Raw genomic sequence first — 23471 nt, forward strand, 5'->3', positions numbered from 1 at the left:
TGACATTTCTTATGCAGAAGGCAATTGTCTAACATGGACGGTGGGATTTTCCTAGAACCCTGCCTGGTGTTTTCAGCGTAAGTAGGAGCTGAGCGGAATGACAGCTGTTCCGCTCCCGAGCCCACCTTTCCGCGCCTCGTATGCGAGGCATCAGTGGTCCGCGCAGATCTGACTGCGCAACAATGCGTCGTTAGACTCTGCCGCTTCCTTTAATGGGAATACTACAAAACTTTTAATTGGCAAGACGGGATCTTTCGGAATGCTAAACTGAGGGATCTACAATTACAGACTCGTAAAATGGAATGACGTGAAAACCCTCAAGGACCTATTTCTGCTTGGTGCACATCTGGGAGGGAATCAGGATGCGGGGACAGAGCAGGGATGGAAGGATCGATGATGGAAGCTATTGCAGTGATGTCATGGAAAAGTTTGGTTCTTTCTTGCAAGACTGTGGGTCTCACATGGAGAATACTTATCCTTGATGGATAGAAAGGGTGTGGTCCATTGGGTCCGCTGGAAAAAGATGGACGCTGAAAAAGTCAGCACTTGGAAAAGCCGACATGAGTTTTTCACTTTTTTTTGGTGCCAATGATGACACCTGAACAAGTAGATCCCCAATTATTGTACCATGTAACCTCACAAGCCTTGCTTCACTTACCATTCTACGGTCCAGGTGTCCTGCCCCACTACTGCTGCACTTGGCATTCTTTTTCAATCCAAAAATAAAAAAAAACAACTGGCGTCATCTCAACATGTTACTTGTGTCTACTTTTTGGGCATGTCCTCAAACAGGGCCATAGCTATGCCGCAACTGCAGAGCCGGGGAACTGGCACCGTTGCTGCACCGTAGAGCCTGCATTTGGCTGGCCTCAGATAGATCCGTCTCCGGTCATTCTTACTTCCCGCTGAAGGCAAACATGTGTCAGCATGCTCCGCAGATAAAACACAGACCTGCTGATCACTCTCCCAATTCTGGCCCTGACATCGGGTAGAGCGACAAACACAAAACCATTTGGTTCTCCTAAGAATAACTTTTAATGATGTGACTTTGAGAACCTCTCGCTGCCTACCCCAGGTGGCTGCACCAAGTGTGGTGCCTTATTCTAGATGACAGCAGAGTTCTGTGCCACCGCTGCTTCTCCTCCGTTATCCGCTGGTGACTTCCTGGAAGATCTGATTTACAGTAGCACAGGTAACGACAGGACTATAAAGCGGAGAATGCAGATAGGCCTGCACACTTTCCGAGGCTTCTACTGCGACAGTTACTGACCCACCACAAGAACTATATAAAACTTTGTAATTTAGGGGGGGGATTTATTCCCGGGCGTTGTTTCCGACAGGAGAAATAGCGGCCACTGCCTATTCAATGCTGCGGTTTCAGACCTCATCGAAGGCGGCGGTCTACAAAACATATTCAACTTTAAAACAAGTCGGATCTGTTTTGTCGGAAACGGGCGTTTCTCGACAATCCACAGGTGTTTTCGTTTAAACATCCCCTTTTCACCACTCAACAGGGGGGACATTGAATTCTGCCTGTCGAGAAACTGTCGAGCTGGGTGAAAACGGCTCAGAACGTTCTGACGGGTCAGAATCCAGGATTGAATACGCCCCTTAGTGTTCTAGATTTGCTTACAATTTCGGTGGGTGCTTACTAACAGACTTGCGCTACTGCTAGTTTTTAAATTTTAAATCTGTGACTAAATAATCAGGACTCAGAATACTGTGTGTTTTATTGACACAAAGGGCTGACGCTTCAGCCGGACGCTGCGAATTGCTGCCGAGTGTTTGATACAAATAGAGAATTAGTCATAATGACTATAGCAGCAGATCAATAAAGACTTTACAGCATATTATAGTGGATAGATGATCTAGGCAGTTACCCTTTAATAGTACACAATTTATTGTCCACTGGAACACAGTAGTTTAATATATTTATCAATCTCGCTGGCAGAGCCTTTTTCCATCTCTCTGGGTACTTGGAATACAGCAGCCCGGCATATCACATTAACAGGAGGAACTTAATTACAATATAAGCAGTCAGGACAGACATAACTCAGCAGTATTTCTACAACTTGTGCATTTTCTATTATTTGTAACTACATTTTTAAGTTATATTTACACTATATAAAACATGCTCTCCCATTGCTCACCTCAACCTATCACTGTCTGACAGCATCTTTCCCTCACCATTCAAACATGCTCTTGTCCTCACCTATTATTGAAAACCCCAACCCTGACCCTTCCTCGCTGCTAGCTACTGCACAAACGCTCTTCTCCCAATCGCCTCCCAACTACTTGAGCAGCTAGTATACAGCCATCTTCACCAGCTACAGTACCTCATTGATCATTTTTCAATCTGGTTTTCACCCACTCCACTGAAACTGCCCTTGTTAAAGTCACCAATGCCCTGCTATCCAGGGGTCAGTTCACACTGGTTATTCTACTGGAGCTTTCTGCGGCCTTCAACACTGTGAATCATTCTCTTCTTCTCCACATCCTCCAGTTGTTCTGGCTTGGTTTGTCTTTAACCTTGCTTACCGCTCCTTTTCTGTATCTACCTCTGGCTCCATCCACCCCCCCCCCCCTTCCACCCTCTATGTTAGGTTCCCCCCCAAGGTTCTCTCTCTAATACCATCTCTATGATGACAAAACTCAACTACTGTATACTTCTCCTCTCTTGAACTCTCCCACTCTATCTTCTCATGGGTATTCAGCTGCCTATCTGCCATCTCTTCTTGGGTGTCTGAGCACTCTCTAAAGCTCAACATGCACAAAACTGGACTCATCCTCTTTACTCCATCAAGAGTCTCCAAATCCCCCCCCCCCCAGACTATATCTCCATTACTTGACACTTAACACCAAAATCATCCCCATTTCAAACTCCACTGTTTGGGTGTCTCTTGACTCCTCCCTCTCCTTTTCTCCAAATTTTCCGTATCTGCCTCAATCCTGTAGGTTCCAGCTACGCCCAGAACATTGCCCGCATTGGGCAGTGTGTCTCCGAGAGTGCGACTAAACTTATTATTCACTCACTGGTTGTCTCTCAGATCAACTTCTTCAACAATCTCCTCAATGGCATGCCGCGCTACCAGCTCGCTCCTTCTAGTCTGTCCTCACTGGCCTCCTGCTCTTACAGCCCTTTCCCCTCCAGTCTGACCTCCTGCGCTACCAGCTCTTTCCCCTCCAGTCTGGCCTCACTGGCCTCCCGCACTACCAGCTAACTCTCCTTCAGTTGCCCTCACTGGCCTCCTGCGCTACGTGCTCGCTCCCCTCCAGTCTGTCCTCACTGACCTCCTGCGCCATGTGCTCGCTCCCCTCCAGTCTGCCCTCACTGGCCTCCAGCGCTACCAGCACACTCCCCTCCAGTCTGTCCTCACTGGCCTCCTGCGCTACCAGCACTCTCCCCTCCAGTCTGCCCTCACTGGCCTCCTGCCCCATGTGCTCGCTCCCCTCCAGTCTGCCCTCACTGGCCTCCTGTGCCACGTGCTCGCTCCCTTACAGTCTGCCCTCACTGGCCTCCTGCGCTACCAGCACTCTCCCCTCCAGTCTGCCCTCACTGGCCTCCAGTGCTACCAGCTCGCTCCCCTCCAGTCTGCCCTCACTGGCCTCCAGCGCTACCAGCTCGCTCCCCTCCAGTCTGCCCTCACTGGCCTCCAACGCTACCAGCACACTCCTCTCCAGTCTGTCCTCACTGGCCTCCTGCGCTACCAGCATGCTCCCCTCCAGTCTGTCCTCACTGGCCTTCAGCGCTACCAGCTCGCTCCCCTCCAGTCTGCCCTCACTGGCCTCCAGCGCTACCAGCACGCTCCCCTCCAGTCTGTCCTCACTGACCTCCTGCGCTACCAGCTCGCTCCCCTCCAGTCTGCCCTCACTGGCCTCCAGTGCTACCAGCACGCTACCCTCCAGTCTGCCCTCACTGGCCTCCAGCGCTACCAGCTCGCTCCCCTACAGTCTGCCCTCACTGGCCTCCAGCGCTACCAGCTCGCTCCCCTACAGTCTGCCCTCACTGGCCTCCAGCGCTACCAGCATGCTCCCCTCCAGTCTGCCCTCACTGACCTCCTGCGCTAACACACCCATTTCACATTACTTTCATAAAAATAATCTTGATAAATATGGCCGTTAAAGCGGAAAATCCCCTTAGAACTATTTAATGGGACCACGCAAAAAAAATGAAATAAATCTCTTCTGAGCACACATTCTTCTAAATGCTAAATCTGAATTCTAAATATTCCACTTTGACAAACAAAATTCACTGCTGACAAATTTTCTGCAAATAAATGGTAGACGTAACAGTCTGCGGCGAGCACATACAGTCCCGGCTCACTGATTACACGCTGATTAAACACCTTACAGGGAAAACTTTTAATTCTTTCCATTCAACTTGTGGGTTTTTTATTGCTGTAAAAGTCAACCTGACCTCCACAGTAATGTGACATAGATAATAATACCTTCAGGTGCCGAACAAGGGGCGCTAATAATCCCTTATTTCACCTACATATAAAATGCAGAGAGTGCTTTGACATTTCATAAAAAAATCTGTACCCGCCACATACAAACAATCTGAGAACATAGTATAAAAGATTTACTTTTTGTTTCTATTTTTTTCAAAAAATGCTAATTCGTTTGGGCTAGAACTTTCAGTGGGCGCACAAATGAGAATATTTCACATTCCCCAGAATAAATAATTTGCAGCATATTTCCAAACCGTGCAATGGAAGGGTATGTGATTAGTGCGCAATTCCCTTTGTCAGATGTATTTACAGTTAGAGTATTGGAGGAGTAATCTTGTTAGTCGGCGTTCCGAGATTAAAATTTGTGATCCTTAAAAAAAATCAGTGCAGGAAATGATCATGTTTTTGTTTCGCAATCTGTGTTAATGTTTATTTCAGAATAATGCCTACATTGTACGTAGTTAGGGCTAGATTCAAGTTTGATCTTTCTCTGGCGTATATGAACAAATGCCTTCAGTGACTCAGGAAGGGGTGGGCGGGGGCAGACGGTATAAAAAATGGGGCGCTAAGCGTTTTATGGACGTCCCTATTCCTTTGTGCCTGTGGTCGCTCTGGAAACCTTAATACTATAGTAGATATATATATATATATATATATATATATATATATATATATATATCACCCATTTAGTGTATGTCAGGCTGTGAACCACAGATAGCTGGCTGAATATTCTGTCTGAGGAACCTGATGCTAATCCAGGCTCCGGAGACAGACCCCTGCTCTCTCATTATTTGATGATGTCAGTAATTATTCTGCTGTAAAACCACTGTGGGCTGAGAGCAGAGTTCTGTTCTGGAATGGAGAGGGAATATTACCGCTATAATGGAATGTAGAACAATGCATTAACCCTTTGTCGGGCATCTGACCTGGAATCACTCAGAGCTACAATGAATGGGTTTGCACGTTGGCAGTACAGATGACACTGGCAGAAATGAGAGCACCCTTACATACAATCTGATTGGATGATGTACTACACAGATCTTCATACACTCTGTGCTGTTCTGTGCCCCGCATGGCACAAACTGATGAGGCGCTGCCTCCGACATGACCGGCTTCCATCTCTCCTTAGATACTCTGTGCTGTTGGTAGAATTCCAAGCATCTAATTGGTTACGTTTTCTACTCTATCCGTCACATGACAACTGAATGCAGAACATGTGACCAGGGTGTGAGACAGGCCATCCTACCGACATTACACTGTGATAATGTACAGTATGACGTACAGAAGACAATCTAGTTCATAGTTTCCGCATGAATAACGATGCATGAAACAAAGATCATTTTCCTGCATAAAGGAATAATTAGTTACGACAAACTTGGGCTCTGTTTACTAAGAAATAGGGTATATGGTCATTAAGTTGACACTATCAAGGTCGACATACATTGGGTGGACCACCAAAGGTTGACTGGCCTTAGGTCGACACATGAAACATGTAGACATTCCTAAGGTTCGACATGGTCAAAAGGTCGACGTACGCATTATGTCGCCATTGGAAAGGTCGATAGTCAAAAGGTCGATATGGGGTTTTTACACTTTTTTTGAGCCGACATATGCCGACAGGCGGTATTTCCTGCCCTACAATCTACTAGGGCGTAAATGGAGAATATAAGAATGTGCCGATCGTAGCGGTGCACTTTTTCAGTATCCATGTCGACTGTGTTGACATTCGGGACAAAAAAAATTGAAAATCTCGAGCATTTAACTGTCGATCTTCCCAGTGTCGACCCAATGCTTGCGTCAAACTTTTGACCCTGTTGATCTTAGGCATGTCGACCGTTTTTATGTGTCAACCTAAGGCCTGTTGACATTCAGCGTTCCAATTTAGGTGGACCTTAATTTGGCCGACCCAATGAGCAATACCCAGATAAAGTACCAGCCAATCAGCTCCTAACCTCAATGTTACACCCTGTGTCTGAAGAATGATTGGCGGGTACTTTATCTCCTCTCCGCTTTATCTGCGTCCAAGGCTTAGTAAATAGGCCGCTAAATCTTTTAAACCAGCATACAAACAATGCTACATCAATGACTCCATGAATGCATCTATATGTACAATATATACGTATAATTCTCCAGCACAAGCAGGGCCGGCATGGCTGCTGGCGACGCACTTTGTCTAGATAACCGCCGCATGTTGTTTAGAAACCGAAACAAGCAAACAAAATTCCTTCTTATATTTCATTTCTATTGGCTGAACACACAACGGAATCCACGAGACACTGTAACAACTTGTACCCAAGAGGTCCATCACTCGCTTTGTCTGGCGCAGTAATTTCAGGATCATGATAATAAAACAAGCGCTCCCAAGATAAACTGTCTGTAGACCACAGCCTGGCTAATGAAAGCTTCTCAATAACCCGACATAAGTCAAACAACAGCTCGCAGCTAATTCAGCCCTGTATCGCCGGAATGGGCTAATCATTTATGCTGCTTCTTGGTTACATTTCTTTATAGTCCATCGATAGAGAAAATTATATCTTGTTCAATCAAACAAACATTCTCAGAGAAAATTAACTTTTCATCGCAGTGTGTCGGGTATACAGGGAGAGGCTGTAACAGGGACAGGTACTGGCCGCCTGCAAGGGGCGACACAATGACAGATGACAGGTGTGTCACCCCAAAGCAGAACGTCACCTCTGTTTAATATCCTTCATGGTGTTTTTATAGGCATATATATATTTATTTTACATAAAATGCTTTTCTTTTTAAAGTCCAGACAAGTGCATCATATTGTATGTACAATATAACGCACTTGTCTGGACTTTGAAAACATACTTCTCATGTTGGGTGGGCTTTTTGTAATTTAGTTAAACCGCCCTTTATGAAATAACACAGTTCCCTAAGCCATACCTGGAATTCGAACCTTTGGCCTACTGCATTGCAGTCAAACACCCTTCTCATTGAGCGGTTTTATCTTGCATAAGAACTATGAGATTTCGAATTACTGTATATGAAGCGATTTGTACTTCTTAGAAAATAATCAGCATTGCAAATCAATAGATCTATGTAGTGTGCAGCCAATGAAGAGAGTGTCTGGCTGCAATGCCACAGTGGTTGGAGTCCCAAATGTGGCAGCATCTTGAAATTTAATAAGGGGCAGTGCAACTTGGTGGCAAAGAGCTCTCAAGTTGGGTTCTTGAATGTTTTATGCCAGGCTTCAGAGAGGGTAGCGAGACTACAAGTAAGTGAAACAGACCTTTGACAAGTGCTGCCAACAGTGCCTCCTACCTGTAATGGCAGCACCCTAATTACAGCTGTAATGGAAAATATATGACTCAGTAAGGTATGAGTCAGCACGCCGTCCCATCTAAATCATAACACATCTAAATCATAACTACAATCATGATGTATATACGGGGGATGCAGTCAAAATCCAGACGGTCAAAATACCGACAACCATTGACCGACTGTCAAAATCCCGACAAGGTCAAAATACCGACATATAGAATGTAGACAGGTCAAAAAGTCAAAATGACTTTCGGTAGACAGGTCGCAAGGTCGACATGGGTTTTTTCACTGTTTTTTGACCCGACATGTGCCGACAGGTGGTATTTCATGCCCTACCATCCACTAGGGTGTGGTGGGAGAATAAAATAGTGTGCCCGAAGCATTGCGAGCGATGCGCGGGGCTGCGGTTGACTTCCAACTGTGTCCATGTCGACTGTGTCTACATTCGGGTAAAAAAAACTGTGAAAAATCCCATGTCGACCTCGCGACCTGTCGACCGAAAGTCATGTTGACTTTTTCACCTGTCTACATTTTATATGTCGGTATTTTGACCTTGTCGGGATTTTAAATGTCGATATTTTGACCTTGTCGGTATTTTGACCGTCGGTATTTCATACCGAATCCGCAGCGACTAGAGGAAGCTGTACAATATGTATCTCTGACACGGAAGGAGAGAGATAAAACATTCTGAGGACAATAATGTACTTTAGGACATACTAAAATATATTTAACAAAAGTGGGTGAAGTATACTACATCCGAAACACCGTGTTCTGCAAGTAAGTTATTTTTTTTTACCGGTGGTTGAATCCAGGTCTCCAGATTTGATTCTTTCAGTGGAGATTGAAGTTTTCCAGCATCTTTTCCATGCTAAAAAAAGATAATAATAAAAAGTAAACATTAGATGGTTGAAATACACACAGGGCCACAGGACCGATAGAAGCATTTTAAATTCCGGGCTTGGCCTACAATACGAGTAACCTGCAGAAATGGCATGCACAGCATGTTTTCAAGATTTACAGAAAATCTACAGCAGGCATGTCCAACGTTGGCCCTCCAGATGTTTTGAAACTACACATCCCAGCATGCTTTGCAATAGTTTTAGCATTCTCTAATAGCAAAACTGTGGCAAAGCATGCTGGGATGTGTAGTTTCACAACATCTGGAGGGCCAACGTTGGACATGCCGGATCTACAGCAATCTACACTGGGTTTCTCATCCAATGTACATTTAGCAAAATATGAATGTAAAAATATATTTGTTCATGAACTTTCCTGTGTCCGTAAGGACATTGGGCTGTAATACACGGCACACACGTGATCACGCGGCCTCCCTGGCCGATGAACAGACCGAGGGCTCATTAGGAAAATTTGTCAGTGGTAACATTTACCGACAGGAGATGCGGGTAATGAATTGCAGTTCCCTCCCACAGCAAATGTGTTGCAGACGCCTCTGGAGTATTGGGGCTTTGAAATTAATGATTATTCCGCCAGTAGAATAAGAAAGTTAATACTGCGTCCTACACTTAGAGGGTAACACACTATTACCAACTGATAAAACAATCTCGAGAGTATTATATTGCAACGAGAAATGCGCACTTCATTAACGGTCGTTCCATCAATTGATTAAATGTGTGTTCATCATTTCATGTTTCACAGGCTGCCTTGAGTCACTGGAACGCATTAAAGTGCCAGCTCAGGAAGATCAAATGATGTGGTCTGTCTGAGAGGAAGCTGTCTGATGGGGCGGCTATCAGGTTATAAGAGAGATATAACGTACGAAAGGGGTTGGTTTTATGTATCACAAACACTGCTATACTACATAATATATAATGTATCATAATACAGTTTCCTTACTTTGTTTTAATGCCCAGCAAATGCAGATGTATGTACTTATAAATATAAATCAATGCCTAATAGCCAGCATCCTGCAGGAGGTTTCTCTTTCAGTCCCAAATCTCCTGCTGCCCTTCATTTTACTTCTAATCCCATGGATTCTTTACATTCTGTCAGGAGGGCCACTAAGGAGTTTCTTTGCAAGTACAGACGGAGCCACGCTTTTTTTTATCCTACAGGTGAGACATAGCTTTCCGGCGCACCATTCGCCGATATGGGGACGTGCAAGCGTCTCACATGCACGCGCAATCCATTCCAGGTATAGAGAGAAACAGCAATACATGATCACACACAGGGTCTTCTTTGTTGTGCTGGTGTGCACTCATCCATAGCATGTTGCTGGTGAGTGACTTACGTTTAACATTTTTGGTAGTAATTTTTCTTTAGTTAAACACATTTGTTTTATTAGCGTAATCTGGTGTCTGTAATGATTTATAACTTTATGAAAAACTGCACAAGCAATGATTATATGTAGTGCCAACAAAGCGCAGTCTAGTGTTCACAATAAAATAACATTTAATAAACAGAAAACATACTTATATGCTTAGAGATGAATTAACACAAGGGCGATAGATAGATAGATAGATAGATAGATAGATAGATAGATAGATAGATAGATAGATAGATAGATAGATAGATATTTTTTATAAAATCTTCTGCATCTTCTGCTGTTCCCTGGTAAAACCACTGACTTACTGTACACACAGAAGGCTGATGTACGCAGTAGCACAGGGCATGTTGCACAGGATAACTGTGCTATGTTTACTACTAGTTGTACCATGTATCAGTAGAGAACAGGCAGATATTATTTCCAAGTATTAAAGGAAGGTGTCACTCTCTGACGTGGTGCTTCTAGCACAGACTGATCTGTATTTCAGCAGAGAGATACAGACCAGACTGTGCTAGAATCCCCAAAGCAGAGTGTGACAGCCCATGCAGGAAAGATGAACTGCATGTACTGTTTTGAAAGGTGCAGGGTGCTAGAGTGATCACTACAGAGGCAAGAACCGGTAATGGTGGCTTACCAAAACTGTGGCTATGTTATCACAAATTGGCCCAGAAAGGGAACTAAAGCATGCTTTACTCATAGCATGGTACAGTGCCACAAAGGGATGGTAAAGGCCCACTGGGGGAACGTAATCAAAGCATGTGATGTCATGACACGGCACATGGCATTTCGCCAGACTGCTCACATGGCTTCTCTGGGAACAGAGCCAAAGAAACCCTCGCTCACATCCTGCAGCCACCGCCAAGTCATCCACTGCTGACACTTATTGAAAATGTGTGTCAGCCCCGTCCCCTTAAAAAGTGGGTGAGGTCAAACATCATCAGGGCCTACAGGTGAATTCCCCGGTTCTCCGCCTGGGCCAGTCTATGCATTGATAAATGACAGCAGTGACTTGGAGACGCTGTGTAGTCTGCAGACCCCCTGCGGTGGCCAGGATTGGAGTATCACTTGCCAACATGCAGAACCCCCAACAATGAGCAGGTACTATAATGGAGGGGGGGAGGGGTGCACCAGAAACTTTTTTGCAAGGGGTCGCAACATTCACCAAAGAGACGCCAAAGGTCATAGAATACAGGTTGAGTATCCCGTATCCAAAATGCTCGGGACCAGGAGAATTTTGGATAACGGATTATTCCGTATTTCGGAATATTTTAATATTTCAATGATGTATTTTGAAGTATCTTGCATTTATGCTGTATAAACACATAATATACACACAAATATATTTTATTACCACATAAAATACACACAAATATATTTTAATTGTTCAAAAAACAAGGTTTCAAAACGTGAAACAAAATTTGTGTACTATCTCAGCACTGAATTTGAATGCCAAGCAATCATTGTCTTGCACATATATAGTGCCAGTTACATATCATGTCCCCAGTGATGCTGTTACAAATGTCCCCAGTGAGTTTTTAGCAAAAAAAAATTTTTTTTCACTTTCTGGAATGTCCGTATTTCGGAATAATTCAGATAACGGATATTCGGATACGGGATACTCGACCTGTATAACGAACAGAAGAAATCCTTACTTCCTCTGACCTACTGTAGTCAGATTTATTCTACATACGTATCCGCCAATTACTTCCATGCGATGAAAGCAAAACACAGATTATATTATATGAGGCACAAGCTTCCATGGATTGTAATTTTATTGCGTTGCCTGTGAAGGAATTGATAGGGAAACTGTGATTATTATTTGTTTTAATTATAGAACGATAACTTAAGTTAAAGATGTTTTATATGTGGGTAATTTTTTGTGTTCTTATACCTAATTTAGGTCTTTAATTTTTCATGGTAACGGTATTATGACAACAAAATCCATTTAAGAAATAAATGCATCATCCTAACGGCTCTCCACAGCGGCGTTTCCATCCCATCCAGGAGTCATTAGTTTTTCATGGTAATAAATATAATGGTTATTGCAGAGCTGATCACAGCTAACAAACAAACTCCAATTTTCTCTGATTATAGACCTGTATTTACAACGCAAGAGGACGCAGCACAAAGAAGGTGACAAACAGCGCAGCAAGCAGAACTGCGCAACATGACTGAATGGCACCATGTACAGTTCTGCGGGACGATTAAGAACAGACGTATCTTGCTCCTGGCCACAGTTTTGCCATCACCACAGCCTACTCATTGATAATCGTAATGGCACAACACAAATTAAGGATATAACGGTTTTACGATGGTAGGCCCAAATCTACCAGAGCATTTCATGTTTCTGTCATTGCCAAGACAGCTGCTCCGAACTGTAACCATAATAGTAGCCGACATATTCTACCACATTTCATGTCGAAGATTATACATCAGAGATTAGTGCACATAAGCGGCTGGTGACCAGTAGAGGATTGTACAGTACATCAGAGATGAGAATAGGTGAAAAACTGGTGATCATTAAATGAGTGTACTTCAGAGAGGAGTACAGATGAGGTCCTGGTGACCAGTAGAGGACTGTACCTCATAGATCAGCACAGATAAGGGCCAGGTGACCAGTAGAGGACTGTACCACAGAGATCAGTACAGTTGAGGGTTTGGTGATGGTGCCCAGTAGAGGACTGTACCTCAGAGATCAGCAAAGATAATGGCCAGGTGACCAGTAGAGGACTGTACCACAGATATCAGCACTCATGAGGGTCTGGTGACCAGTAGAGGACTGTACCTTCAGAGATCAGCACAGATAAGGGCCAGGTGACCAGTAGAGGAATGTACCTTCAGAGATCAGCACAGATAAGGGCCAGGTGACCGGTAGAGGAATGTACCTCAGAGATCAGTACAGATAAGGGCCAGGTGACCAGTAGAGGACTGTACCTCAGAGGTCAGCACAGTTAAAGGCCAGGCTACAATTAGAGGATTGTACCTCGGAGATCAGCACAGATGAGGGTCTGGTGACCAGTAGAGGACTGTACCTGAGAGATCAGCAGAGATAAGGACCAGGTGATCAGTAGAGGACTGTACCGCAGATATCAACAAAGATTACAGTTTGGTGACCAGTAGAGGAATGTACCTCAGAGATCAGCACAGATGAGGGCATGGTGACCTGTAGAGGAATGTACCTCAGATCAGCACAGATGACGGTTTGGTGACCAGCAGAGGAGTGTACCTCGGAGATCAGCACAGATGAGGACCTGGTTACCAATAAAGGACTGTACCTCAGAGATCAGCACATATGATTGTTTGGTGACCAGCAGAGGAGTATACTTCAGATATTAGTACAGATGAGGAGTTGGTGACCAGTAGAGTAGTATACCTCAGAGAACAACACAGATGAGGGCCTGATGACCAATAGAGGACTGTACCACAGAGATCAGCACAGATAAGGGCCAGGTGACCAGTAGAGGACTGTACCTCAGAGATCAGCACAGGTGATCATTTGGTGACCATTAGAGAAGTGTACCTCGGAGATCAGCACAGATAAGGGCCTTGTGACTAGAGATCAGCACAGATGAGACCAGTAGAGGACTGTATTTCAGAGATCAGCACATATGATGGTTTGGTGACCAGTAGAGATGTGTACCTCAGAGATCAGCACAGATAAGGGCCTGGTGACCAGTAGAGATGTGTACCTCAGAGATCAGTACAGATGAGGGCCTGGTGACCAAAATATGATTGTAAAAGTAAGGACAGTGGGACATGCTTGGAAATGTGAGAACAACCTAAATGGTAATATCTGTACAGGACGAATGACAGATCTGTGGAAGTGCCTCCCAGTAGATCTGGTCAGAATCCAAACAGTATAAAAATGACATAATGAGCAGGACAACATTTCTTAAGATTTTTTTTTCATGCCATCAAATGCTAGGTCTATTTACACTTGACAAATTCTACATTAATACCGATAAAACGTTGCTGTTACCTAGATGGTTATCCTCCGGTGTGTTGTGCTAAGTGAAAATAAGCGATTAGCCTGAAAATGCTGAAGTGAATTTAATGTTTATCACTCATCGTTCCTGAATTGGTGTCAACGCTCTAACAAATGAGTTTCCTTCTCCATAACGACTCTTCCTATTGTTACAGATCTCGTAATTATATTTGTCCCACCCTGAGCTGGCCAGCTAAAGCCCTGCAATAAAAGGCCTTAATGTTATACAATTTAATGTGTGTGTGTGTGGGGGGGGGGTAGAGGTTACCAGGTCAGGGACATTAAAGGTGCGCTCCTGGGCTTTATTGATCGTGAAAGCAGAGCACAAAGAGGCCCCCGGGAAACAGAACCTCATTTTTTCCTTCTCTCTCTAGGAAATGACATTTTTATGTTGTGTTTTGTATTTAGGGTATTACGTTCACATGTAGGGACACAATCAGCAGATAAGGGCATACCCCACTCACGCGTCTAATGTACAATGCTACGAGAACATGATTGCAGGGGTGTCCTACATATTTAATAGAGTAATATACTATACGGTGTGATGTGCCGAAGCGCAGCAATGATGTAACCTCTACTGTATAATAAATTGTATCATGCCCTTTGGTGTTATACATCATAAATCATATATATTTGGGCAAAGTTAATAAAAAAAAACATACAGATGAGGGCACTGTCTGCTTACCTGCCAACAGGGCACATGTGTGGCTGCAGGGTATGGGTAAAAACCGGACCCGGACGAAACCCCAGAATGCCGGGTGTGTCCTGTCTGGTGGGGCTGGTGTGACAGCTGTCACCAGGGATGGGAGGAGGGAGAGAATAAAGCCAGTGGCGTCACTACTGTAAGGCAGCCCCAGCTGCCGCTTGGGGGAGCAAGCCACAGTGGGATCTATGTGGGCGCCAACACCCGCTGGACCAGTGGCGTAGCTCAGTTTTGGGCGCCCCCCCCCCCCCCGTTTGGGGGGGGCGCCCCCCGTCGCCGCCCCGCCAGGCCCCGCCAAGCACCCCACCCCCCTCCCGCCGCCCATGCAAACCCCCCCAGCCAGTTACCTATCGTGCTGGTCCCGGCGGCTCCGTTCTTCTGCTGAGGACAACCACAAACTGGCCGCCCCCGTACAGCAGACAGTTTCAGAGAACTGTGTGCTATATGGGAGCGGCCATTTTGTGTTGGTCCTCAGCAGAAGAACGGAGCCGCCGGGACCAGCGAGATAGGTAAGTCTGCGGGGGATTGGGGGGTGTAACTATAGCACCGCAGCCTCCGGCGCCCCCACATGCACAGCGCTCCCCCGCGGTGGCGGGGGCTGCGGTGCTATAGTTACGCCGCTGCGCTGGACGCACTGACATGCTGCTACCTGCCACTGCCCACTAGCTGAGCACCGGAGGAGAGTAAGCCGCAGCACGGGTGCGGCCATGGCAGAGACAACAAATCCCCCTCACTGATTTAATTGACTGTACAGAGTTGGCTATTGGCTACTGTGTACAGGATGGGCGGGCGGATGGGCGTGCTGAGGCGGCCTGGGATGCATCGGAGCCAAGGGAAGCAGCAGTGTCTGCCGGTCTCTCTTCCTCTCTCCTGCTTCAGCTTCTCCATTATGCGTGTGACGTCATCCCGTCACACGCTGGAGAGGAGCCTGGTGGGGGTTGGGGCGCACCACAATCTTTTTGGAAGGGGGGTGCAAAATTTATAGTTATGCCACTGAATAAAGCCTCCCTATTTGGTCCGGGCATGTAGCCAAATCCGGAACAGTCCGGACCACACAGGGAGGCTGTAATCTCCCCTTCGCCATGTCCCTGGTGAAAGCTATCACAGACATCCCCCCGGACAAGACACCCCACCGGACCGAACACTACAAGCTCCGAAATGCAGCGTTTGATGTCCGGTCCAGCATTCCGGGGTCTTGTCTGGGTCTGGCATATTTTAGTGATGGCAAATGGCATATTTTAGTGGTAGAGCGCCTGCACATCTCCATTCTTCAACAGAAACATCCCATCTTCAATAGAACGCTCATCTTAGTAAATTTCCCCCAATAAACTAGTATTACGGAATAATTAAGATTACTTCTACCATAAGACTTATTGCTCATTATTACTTCCGCTCGGTGCAGTTTGTTCCCGTACAGTCAGCTGCTAATATGAATAAACCGTGTTGGCTGAACCATTTTGCGAGAACGCTTTTGACAATAGCATTTTACCTTTGGGATACTTTTTGCAAATTGGCAAGATCTGCTTGTGATAAAGAGGAGCCGCAGCAGATAATTGTCTGTAACCACAGTTACATTTAGGTGTCTCCGTCAGAGGTGATATCACGGCATAGGACAACTACTACATAACGTAACAGCCCCCCCCCCCCATCACTTTATTCCACCCTCCATGCTGCCGTGTCCTTATTTGGCTTTGTTTATAATGAGAACCTGTACTGAAATGCGGATACAGGAGCATCACTAAAGCAAACTGCTACAGTATCTGACGGACACGATGCCTGCTTCAGAGATGTGAATTATTCACACAGCAGCTGCGTCATTGGGCGCAATTATTGTACAATAGTATGTTAATTAAGCAGGCGGCGTCTTGTGTAAATAGATGCCACCTGCCGTTTTCTGTGTTCCGCTGCTGTGCCGGAGTACAAAATCTTCAACTATCTTTATGGTCTTTTATCTTTCCATCAGGTAAGGTTCCTTTAAAGTGTTTTTCTTAGCTGCTCTTATACAAATCCTTATGTCCTTTTCAAAATCTCTCTGTGGGGGGAGCTTGGGGGACAGGTTTGTATGCCAGATACAATGTTATAGATTCTCAGCATGTCATATAAAAGGTCATTCTGATCTGTTCGGTCCCCAGCATATTCGCATGTGCAGGGCTGCTGTGTGGATCCCTCTAATGTGTTGTGTAGTCCTCAAGGCGTTCACACATGGGGGGCGCTTTCCAACAAAAAAACTGAGTGCATCCAGGAAAAAGATGGCTGTCCCCATGCAAACGCATGCAGGCTTCAGCCACCTGCCCCGTTCTTGGACACATCGGTGCAAATATAGGTCAGTCAAGACTGTGGAATGATTCCGCCCCCATACGCACCCTTGAGAATGGGAGTTTATGCTAAACATCCATTCACAATGTGCTGAGAATGCGCGCACGATGGGGGGGGGGGGGGTAGTTGACTCGCTAACCAGTGTATTTATGCTGCTTAGCGAGTCAACCAGAATCACCCACATAATTCCAGAGAGGGGTGGGAGAAGAAATGAGATTATGTAATGAAACAAGAGTGATCAGATGGGCCATGTGACTGTGGTTGCCATGACTGTGGATACAAAAACAGTGATGCAAAATATTCTATCGCTGCTTCCATCTGCCTGGAATCGTTACCTATGACTGTGATAATGTATATTTGTACGTCGCAGCCCTCTACATATATTTGTCCTTCACGGTCACCACCAGGAACGGCTTAACAACAACAACAACAAAAAAGCTGTTTTTGAAAGTTCTACATTGCCAGATGGTTCTGTGCAGGATTGGAAACTTCAACATAATCTTCATTTTAAGAGTTTTAGGACACTTATCCCTCTCTTCTAATGCTTTGCTCTTTTGCTAGGGTGATTTTGGCAAATTATAGATCAGGTTTTCAGAAAACTACTTCCATGAACGCCGGCTCCTTAAATCCCAGCTAAACGGAGGAAGAAGATTACACGTTATTATGATGTTGCTCAGCGGGATTTTTTTTCCAGCAAACATAATGATGCAGAGAGGGATAAAAGCATCACTCTGTGCAAAGAGGTCATCGTTGGAGAACAATGCTTTCACGCGGCGTCACTAAAACCTGCGCCGGGCGCGCTGCTGACCCTCCTGTGCTAATGCTTTTGTGCAACAATCGACTTTAATCCATCTTCAAGGTGTGACGGGGAAAATAAATAAATACAACGGATCATTAAAGGACGATGATACCGACGATGCCGCCAAACAGCGCTTTTATTTACTCTCACTTGGCAGCTTCCATAGAAATTCATTTAAAGAACGTGGGGAAGAGAAGACCCGCGGGTGAAAAGTTAAATAAAGGGATGGAACACTTGTAATGTTCCTGTTACAGACAACGCAAGGGGTTAATAAATAGACATGTTGGAGCTCACGGCAGAATTTTGCCCAAATCAAATTTCATTCGTGCACAATTGTCACCGTGCCCTTTATCTCCTCCCTGTGTACTTCACAGTCTTGTGTGGCGCGGGGCAGTGGGGCGGTCCATTAGCGTATGCTGGGCAAACTCATTCTAATGGGCCGATTACGCGAATGCGAGGGCGGACAGCTGACAACCACGGTTGTCAGCTTCAAGCGGCGGGGGAGTTTGGTGGAGCGGTGTTTACCTTCTACATTATGGGCCCGGTTCAGGGACTGTTTGCTAGGCTGTGCAGGTCTGAAATCAGGCCCATAATGAAGAAGAGATTTCTCACCATGACGGTCAACGGACTGTTGAACTTCAATGCAAAGGGAGATACAGAATTAAAGAATCAATGGATTGATTGCCAATCTCACAGGGAATGTTATCAATATTTATAATGAGCATCGCTGTGTGGGGATCAGGAAGAATCTTCGCACTGTCCTCCCTCTAGGTCTGCACTGTCCTCCCTCTAGGTCCGCACTGTCCTCCCTCTAGGTCCTCACTGTCCTCCCTCTAGGTCCTCACTGTCCTCCCTCTAGGTCCTCACTGTCCTGCCTCTAGGTCCGCACTGTCCTGCCTCTAGGTCCGCACTGTCCTGCCTCTAGGTCCGCACTGTCCTCCCTCTAGGTCCTCACTGTCCTCCCTCTAGGTCCTCACTGTCCTCCCTCTAGGTCCCCACGGTCCTCCCTCTAGGTCCCCACGGTCCTCCCTCTAGGTCCGCACGGTCCTCCCTCTAGGTCCGCACGGTCTTACCTCTAGGTCCTCACTGTCCTCCCTCTAGGTCCCCACTGTCCTCCCTCTACATCCGCACTGTCCTCCCTCTAGGTCCGCACTGTCCTCCCTCTAGGTCCCCACTGTCCTCCCTCTAGGTCCCCACTGTCCTCCCTCTAGGTCCCCACTGTCCTCCCTCTAGGTCCGCACTAGAGCCAGCTGGACTGCCATTTATCACCCTAACATTTGTCTCTTTTTAAGGCTTAATACATCTTCACCCGGTCTGTAAATTACTTTCTCACATTTTTGATGGTTTTCAGAACGTCAGGTGATAGTGGGGGAGGTGCCGTTTGCAGTTAGTTCAACAAGAACATCACTTTCAAAATCATCCTTCATTTTGCGATAGTCAGGGGTGAAGTTATTCATAAAGTCAGAGCAGCCCATAGAAACTAAATCACGGTCCCGACACCTGAACAGATGGAGCCGTCCTGGTTCTTGCAGGGCCGACTCCATTTCACGCACCCCTTGGCAACGGAGTTCCCCTCCGCAGTCCGCTGCATCCCCCGCCGACACCGTCGAACCCCATCGCCACCCCGAAAGCCTCCCCCCCCCTAACCCTGCCCGTCTCCCCAAAGCGGCGGCTGGGCAGCGGGACCCAGTTTGATTGGACGTTCTGGTGAGAGCCAAACAAGAATGAGAGGGGCTCCATCAGTGCACTGCAGATGTCAGCCACCGGCGTATGCGCAGTATCGGCCCTTGGTACTCCACATGTGCATACCCCAGATTCTATGGATGGCAGCCAAATCAGCCCATAGAGCAGGGGTGGGCAACTATTTTGGCTGGGGGGCCGCTTAACACTTCACTAAATATTCGAGGGCCACACACAATACAAATCACGAAAAATGCTCCCAAACGAGGGATAATTAGTGAATAAAGGATTTTTCAACAGGTTATATATGGGCACCGGGGTTGGAGACAAGACAGGGAGAGTGCCAGGCCGCAAGAATATATATAAAAAAATGATATATATATATATATATATATATATAGATAGAGAGAGAGAGATAGATATATATATATATATATATATATATATATATATATATATATATATATATATATATATATATATATATATATATATATATATATATATATATATATATATATATATCTGACGACGGGGCCCCCGAGCTCCGAAACGTTTTGATCCCTGCACAAGGAATAAATATTCCTGCTGTTTTCACCACGAATCAGCCTCCAAGAGCCGCTTATTTCTGCCGCATATTCCTTAAAGATACATCCCCTCTTGAAAGAGGGCACCGGAGCAAGTCCATTTGGCATCAATCCCCAGACCTGAGTGCCGGTATATATATATATATATGTGCTGCGAGCCGGCACTGCCCCACTGGTACTCAGCCACCCGGGTGCCTTTGTAGAATTGTAATAAAATAGTAAAGTGGGATCTGAAGCAAATCAGAAAACACGCCACGGCACTCCAGGGATTTTTGAAGAAATGCAGAAAACGGTTTAATGACGTTTCGAGGGTCTCGGCCCCCGTCCGGCACCCCTCTGAACCCGACCCTTATTCTGTATAATATGACTCCTCCTAACTTGAAAGTTTAGTTCTAATGTAATTGTATCGTCAGAATAACCGTAGCGGTCCCGTTCCCCAGGTTGTCACAACCGTTCCGAGTCACAGCTGCAGACAAGTCTCCGTACAGGCTGCCCGGGGGCACGCGAGCCGCGTTCTGCTCTATGTTACGCGTTTTATATATTTTGGGCAATTCAGAATGAAACATCAGAGCTTCAACAGGTTTTGAAGGTGGAATTAAACAATACACAGAGTTCCGAAGCTTTGTTGTAATTACTGTCTTATTCCATCAGGGCTGCCAGACATCAAATATACCGGTTGTAGTTTGTTGACAAGCGAGGAGGTTGAGCGCGATAATCGGAGCCCGTGGCCCATTTCTCCTGTACCTGACATTTCTTCTAATCAGGATGGATTTATAAAGAAGATATCACGCAAAACAAAATATCAGCCCCCCCCCCCCCCACACACACACACACACACACACACACACACACACACACACACACGATTCCAAGTGAACACGGTCTTCTCAGCAAGAGCCTTATTACAGGGCAACATTACTGCAGATCACCGTACTGCACATAGAGAAACAATATAGAAGATATATAAGCAGGAACAGCCAGGTTACGGGACAGTCGCCGCATTGTGTAGCTATGGCGCAGTTGGACGCAGGAGGATGACCACCGTTTACTTGTGATGGGAGGAGGGGAATGGAGGCAGCAGGAAGTCACAGACTGATAGTTATATAGTGGGAGGAGCAGGGTCCCCAGCAGCACAGAGTATATCAGGAGATGAGGGATGTGTCAGTGAGGGCAGGGCTGCATGTGACAGGGGCAGTGACATGATGTGAGGAGGGAATGGGGGCAGCAGGAAGCCACAGACTGAGAGTTATACAGTGGGAGGAGCAGGGTCCCCAGCAGCACAGAGTATATCAGGAGATGAGTGATGTGTCAGTGAGGACAGGGCTGCATGTGACAGGGGCAGTGACATGATGTGAGGAGGGGGATGGGGCAGCAGGAAGCCACAGACTGAGAGTTATATAGTGGGAGGAGCACGGTCCCCTGCAGTACAGAGTATATCAGGAGATGAGTGATGTGTCAGTGAGGACAGGGCTGCATGTGACAGGGGCAGTGACATGATGTGAGGAGGGGAATGGGGGCAGCAGGAAGCCACAGACTGAGAGTTATATAATGAGAGGAGCAGGGTCCCCAGCAGCACAGAGTATATCAGGAGATGAGTAATGTGTCAGTGAGGACAGGGCTGCATGTGACAGGGGCAGTGACATGATGTAAGGAGGGGAATGGGGGCAGCAGGAAGCCACAGACTGAGAGTTATATAGTGGGAGGAGCAGGGTCCCCAGCAGCACAGAGTATATCAGGAGATGAGTGATGTGTCAGTGAGGACAGGGCAGAATGTGACAGGAGCAGTGACATGATGTAAGGAGGGGAGGGGGGGCAGCAGGAAGTCACAGACTGAGAGTTATATAGTGGGAGGGGCAGGGTCCCCAGCAGCACAGAGTATATCAGGAGATGAGTGATGTGTCAGTGAGGACAGGGCTGCATGTGACAGGGGCAGTGACATGATGTGAGGAGGGGAATGGAGGCAGCAGGAAGCCACAGACTGACAGTTATATAGTGGGAGGAGCAGGGTCCCCAGCAGCACAGAGTATATCAGGAGATGAGGGATGTGTCAGTGAGGACAGGGCTGCATGTGACAGGGGCAGTGACATGATGTAAGGAGGTGAATGGGGGCAGCAGGAAGCCACAGACTTAGAGGTATATAGTGGGAGGAGCAGGGTCTCCAGCAGCACAGAGTATATCAGGAGATGAGTGATGTGCCAGTGAGGAAAGGGCTGCATGTGACAGAGGCAGTGACATGATGTGAGGAGGGGAATGGAGGCAGCAGAAAGCCACAGACTGAGAGTTATATAGTGGGAGGAGCAGGGTCCCCAGCAGCACAGAGTATATCAGGAGATGAGGGATGTGTCAGTGAGGACAGGGCTGCATGTGACAGGGGCAGTGACATGATGTGAGGAGTGAATGGAGGCAGCAGAAAGCCACAGACTGAGAGTTATATAGTGGGAGGAGCCGGATCCCCAGCAGCACAGAGTATATCAGGAGATGAGTGATGTGTCAGTGAGGACAGGGCTGCATGTGACAGGGGCAGTGACATGATGTGAGGAGGGGAATGGAGGCAGCAGGAAGCCACAGACTGAGAGTTATATAGTGGGAGGAGCAGGGTCCCCAGCTGCACAGAGTATATCAGGAGATGAGGGATTTGGCGGTGAGGACAGGGATTCAGTACTGAATCCCGGCGGTCGGGATCCCGACGCCGGAATCCCGACAGCCAAAATCCCGACAAGGGGGGGACGTGGTTCGCCACGCAGCGGGCCCGGTGCATCGCTACGCTCGGCACACTAATTTATTCTCCCTCCAGGGGTGTCATGGACACCCACGGAGGGAGAATGTGTCGAGATTTCGGCGGTCGGGATTCCGGCGTCAGGATTCTGAACGCCGGGATCCCGACCGCCGGGATTTTAACTGCATCCCGAGGACAGGGCTGCATGTGACAGGGGCAGTAACATGGTGTGAGGAGGGGAATGGAGGCAGCAGGAAGCCACAGACTGAGAGTTATATAGTTGGAGGAGCAGGGTCCCCATCAGCACAGAGTATATCAGGAGATAAGGGATGTGTCAGTGAGGACAGGGCTGCATGTGACAGGGACAGTGACATGATGTGAGGAGGGGAATGGGGGCAGCAGGAAGCCACAGACTGAGAGTTATATAGTGGGAGGAGCCTCCCCAGCAGCACAGAGTATATCAGGAGATGAGTGATGTGCCAGTGAGGACAGGGCTGCATGTGACAGGGGCAGTGACATGATGTAAGGAGGAGAATGGGGGCAGCAGCCACAGACTGACAGTTATATAGTGGGAGGAGCAGGGTCCCCAGCAGCACAGAGTATATCAGGAGATGAGTGATGTGTCAGTGAGGACAGGGCTGCATGTGACAGGAGCAGTGACATGA

General features: G+C 46.8%; 1 protein-coding gene across 6 annotated transcripts in view; it reads right to left on the bottom strand.

Moving 5' to 3' along the window:
• PCDH11X (protocadherin 11 X-linked) overlaps positions 1-23471 on the bottom strand; it is a 1005792-nt gene that overhangs the window by 491565 nt on the left and 490756 nt on the right. For all 6 annotated transcript variants that reach the window (XM_083160344.1, XM_083160340.1, XM_083160341.1 and 3 more), the window contains exon 4: positions 8533-8604. In XM_083160344.1, coding sequence (XP_083016470.1) covers positions 8533-8604 — 72 coding nt within the window. The remainder of the gene's footprint in view (positions 1-8532; positions 8605-23471) is intronic.

This window comes from Crinia signifera, chromosome 9 (assembly GCF_055691185.1).
Source record: "Crinia signifera chromosome 9, ASM5569118v1, whole genome shotgun sequence".
NCBI lineage: Eukaryota > Metazoa > Chordata > Amphibia > Anura > Myobatrachidae > Crinia > Crinia signifera.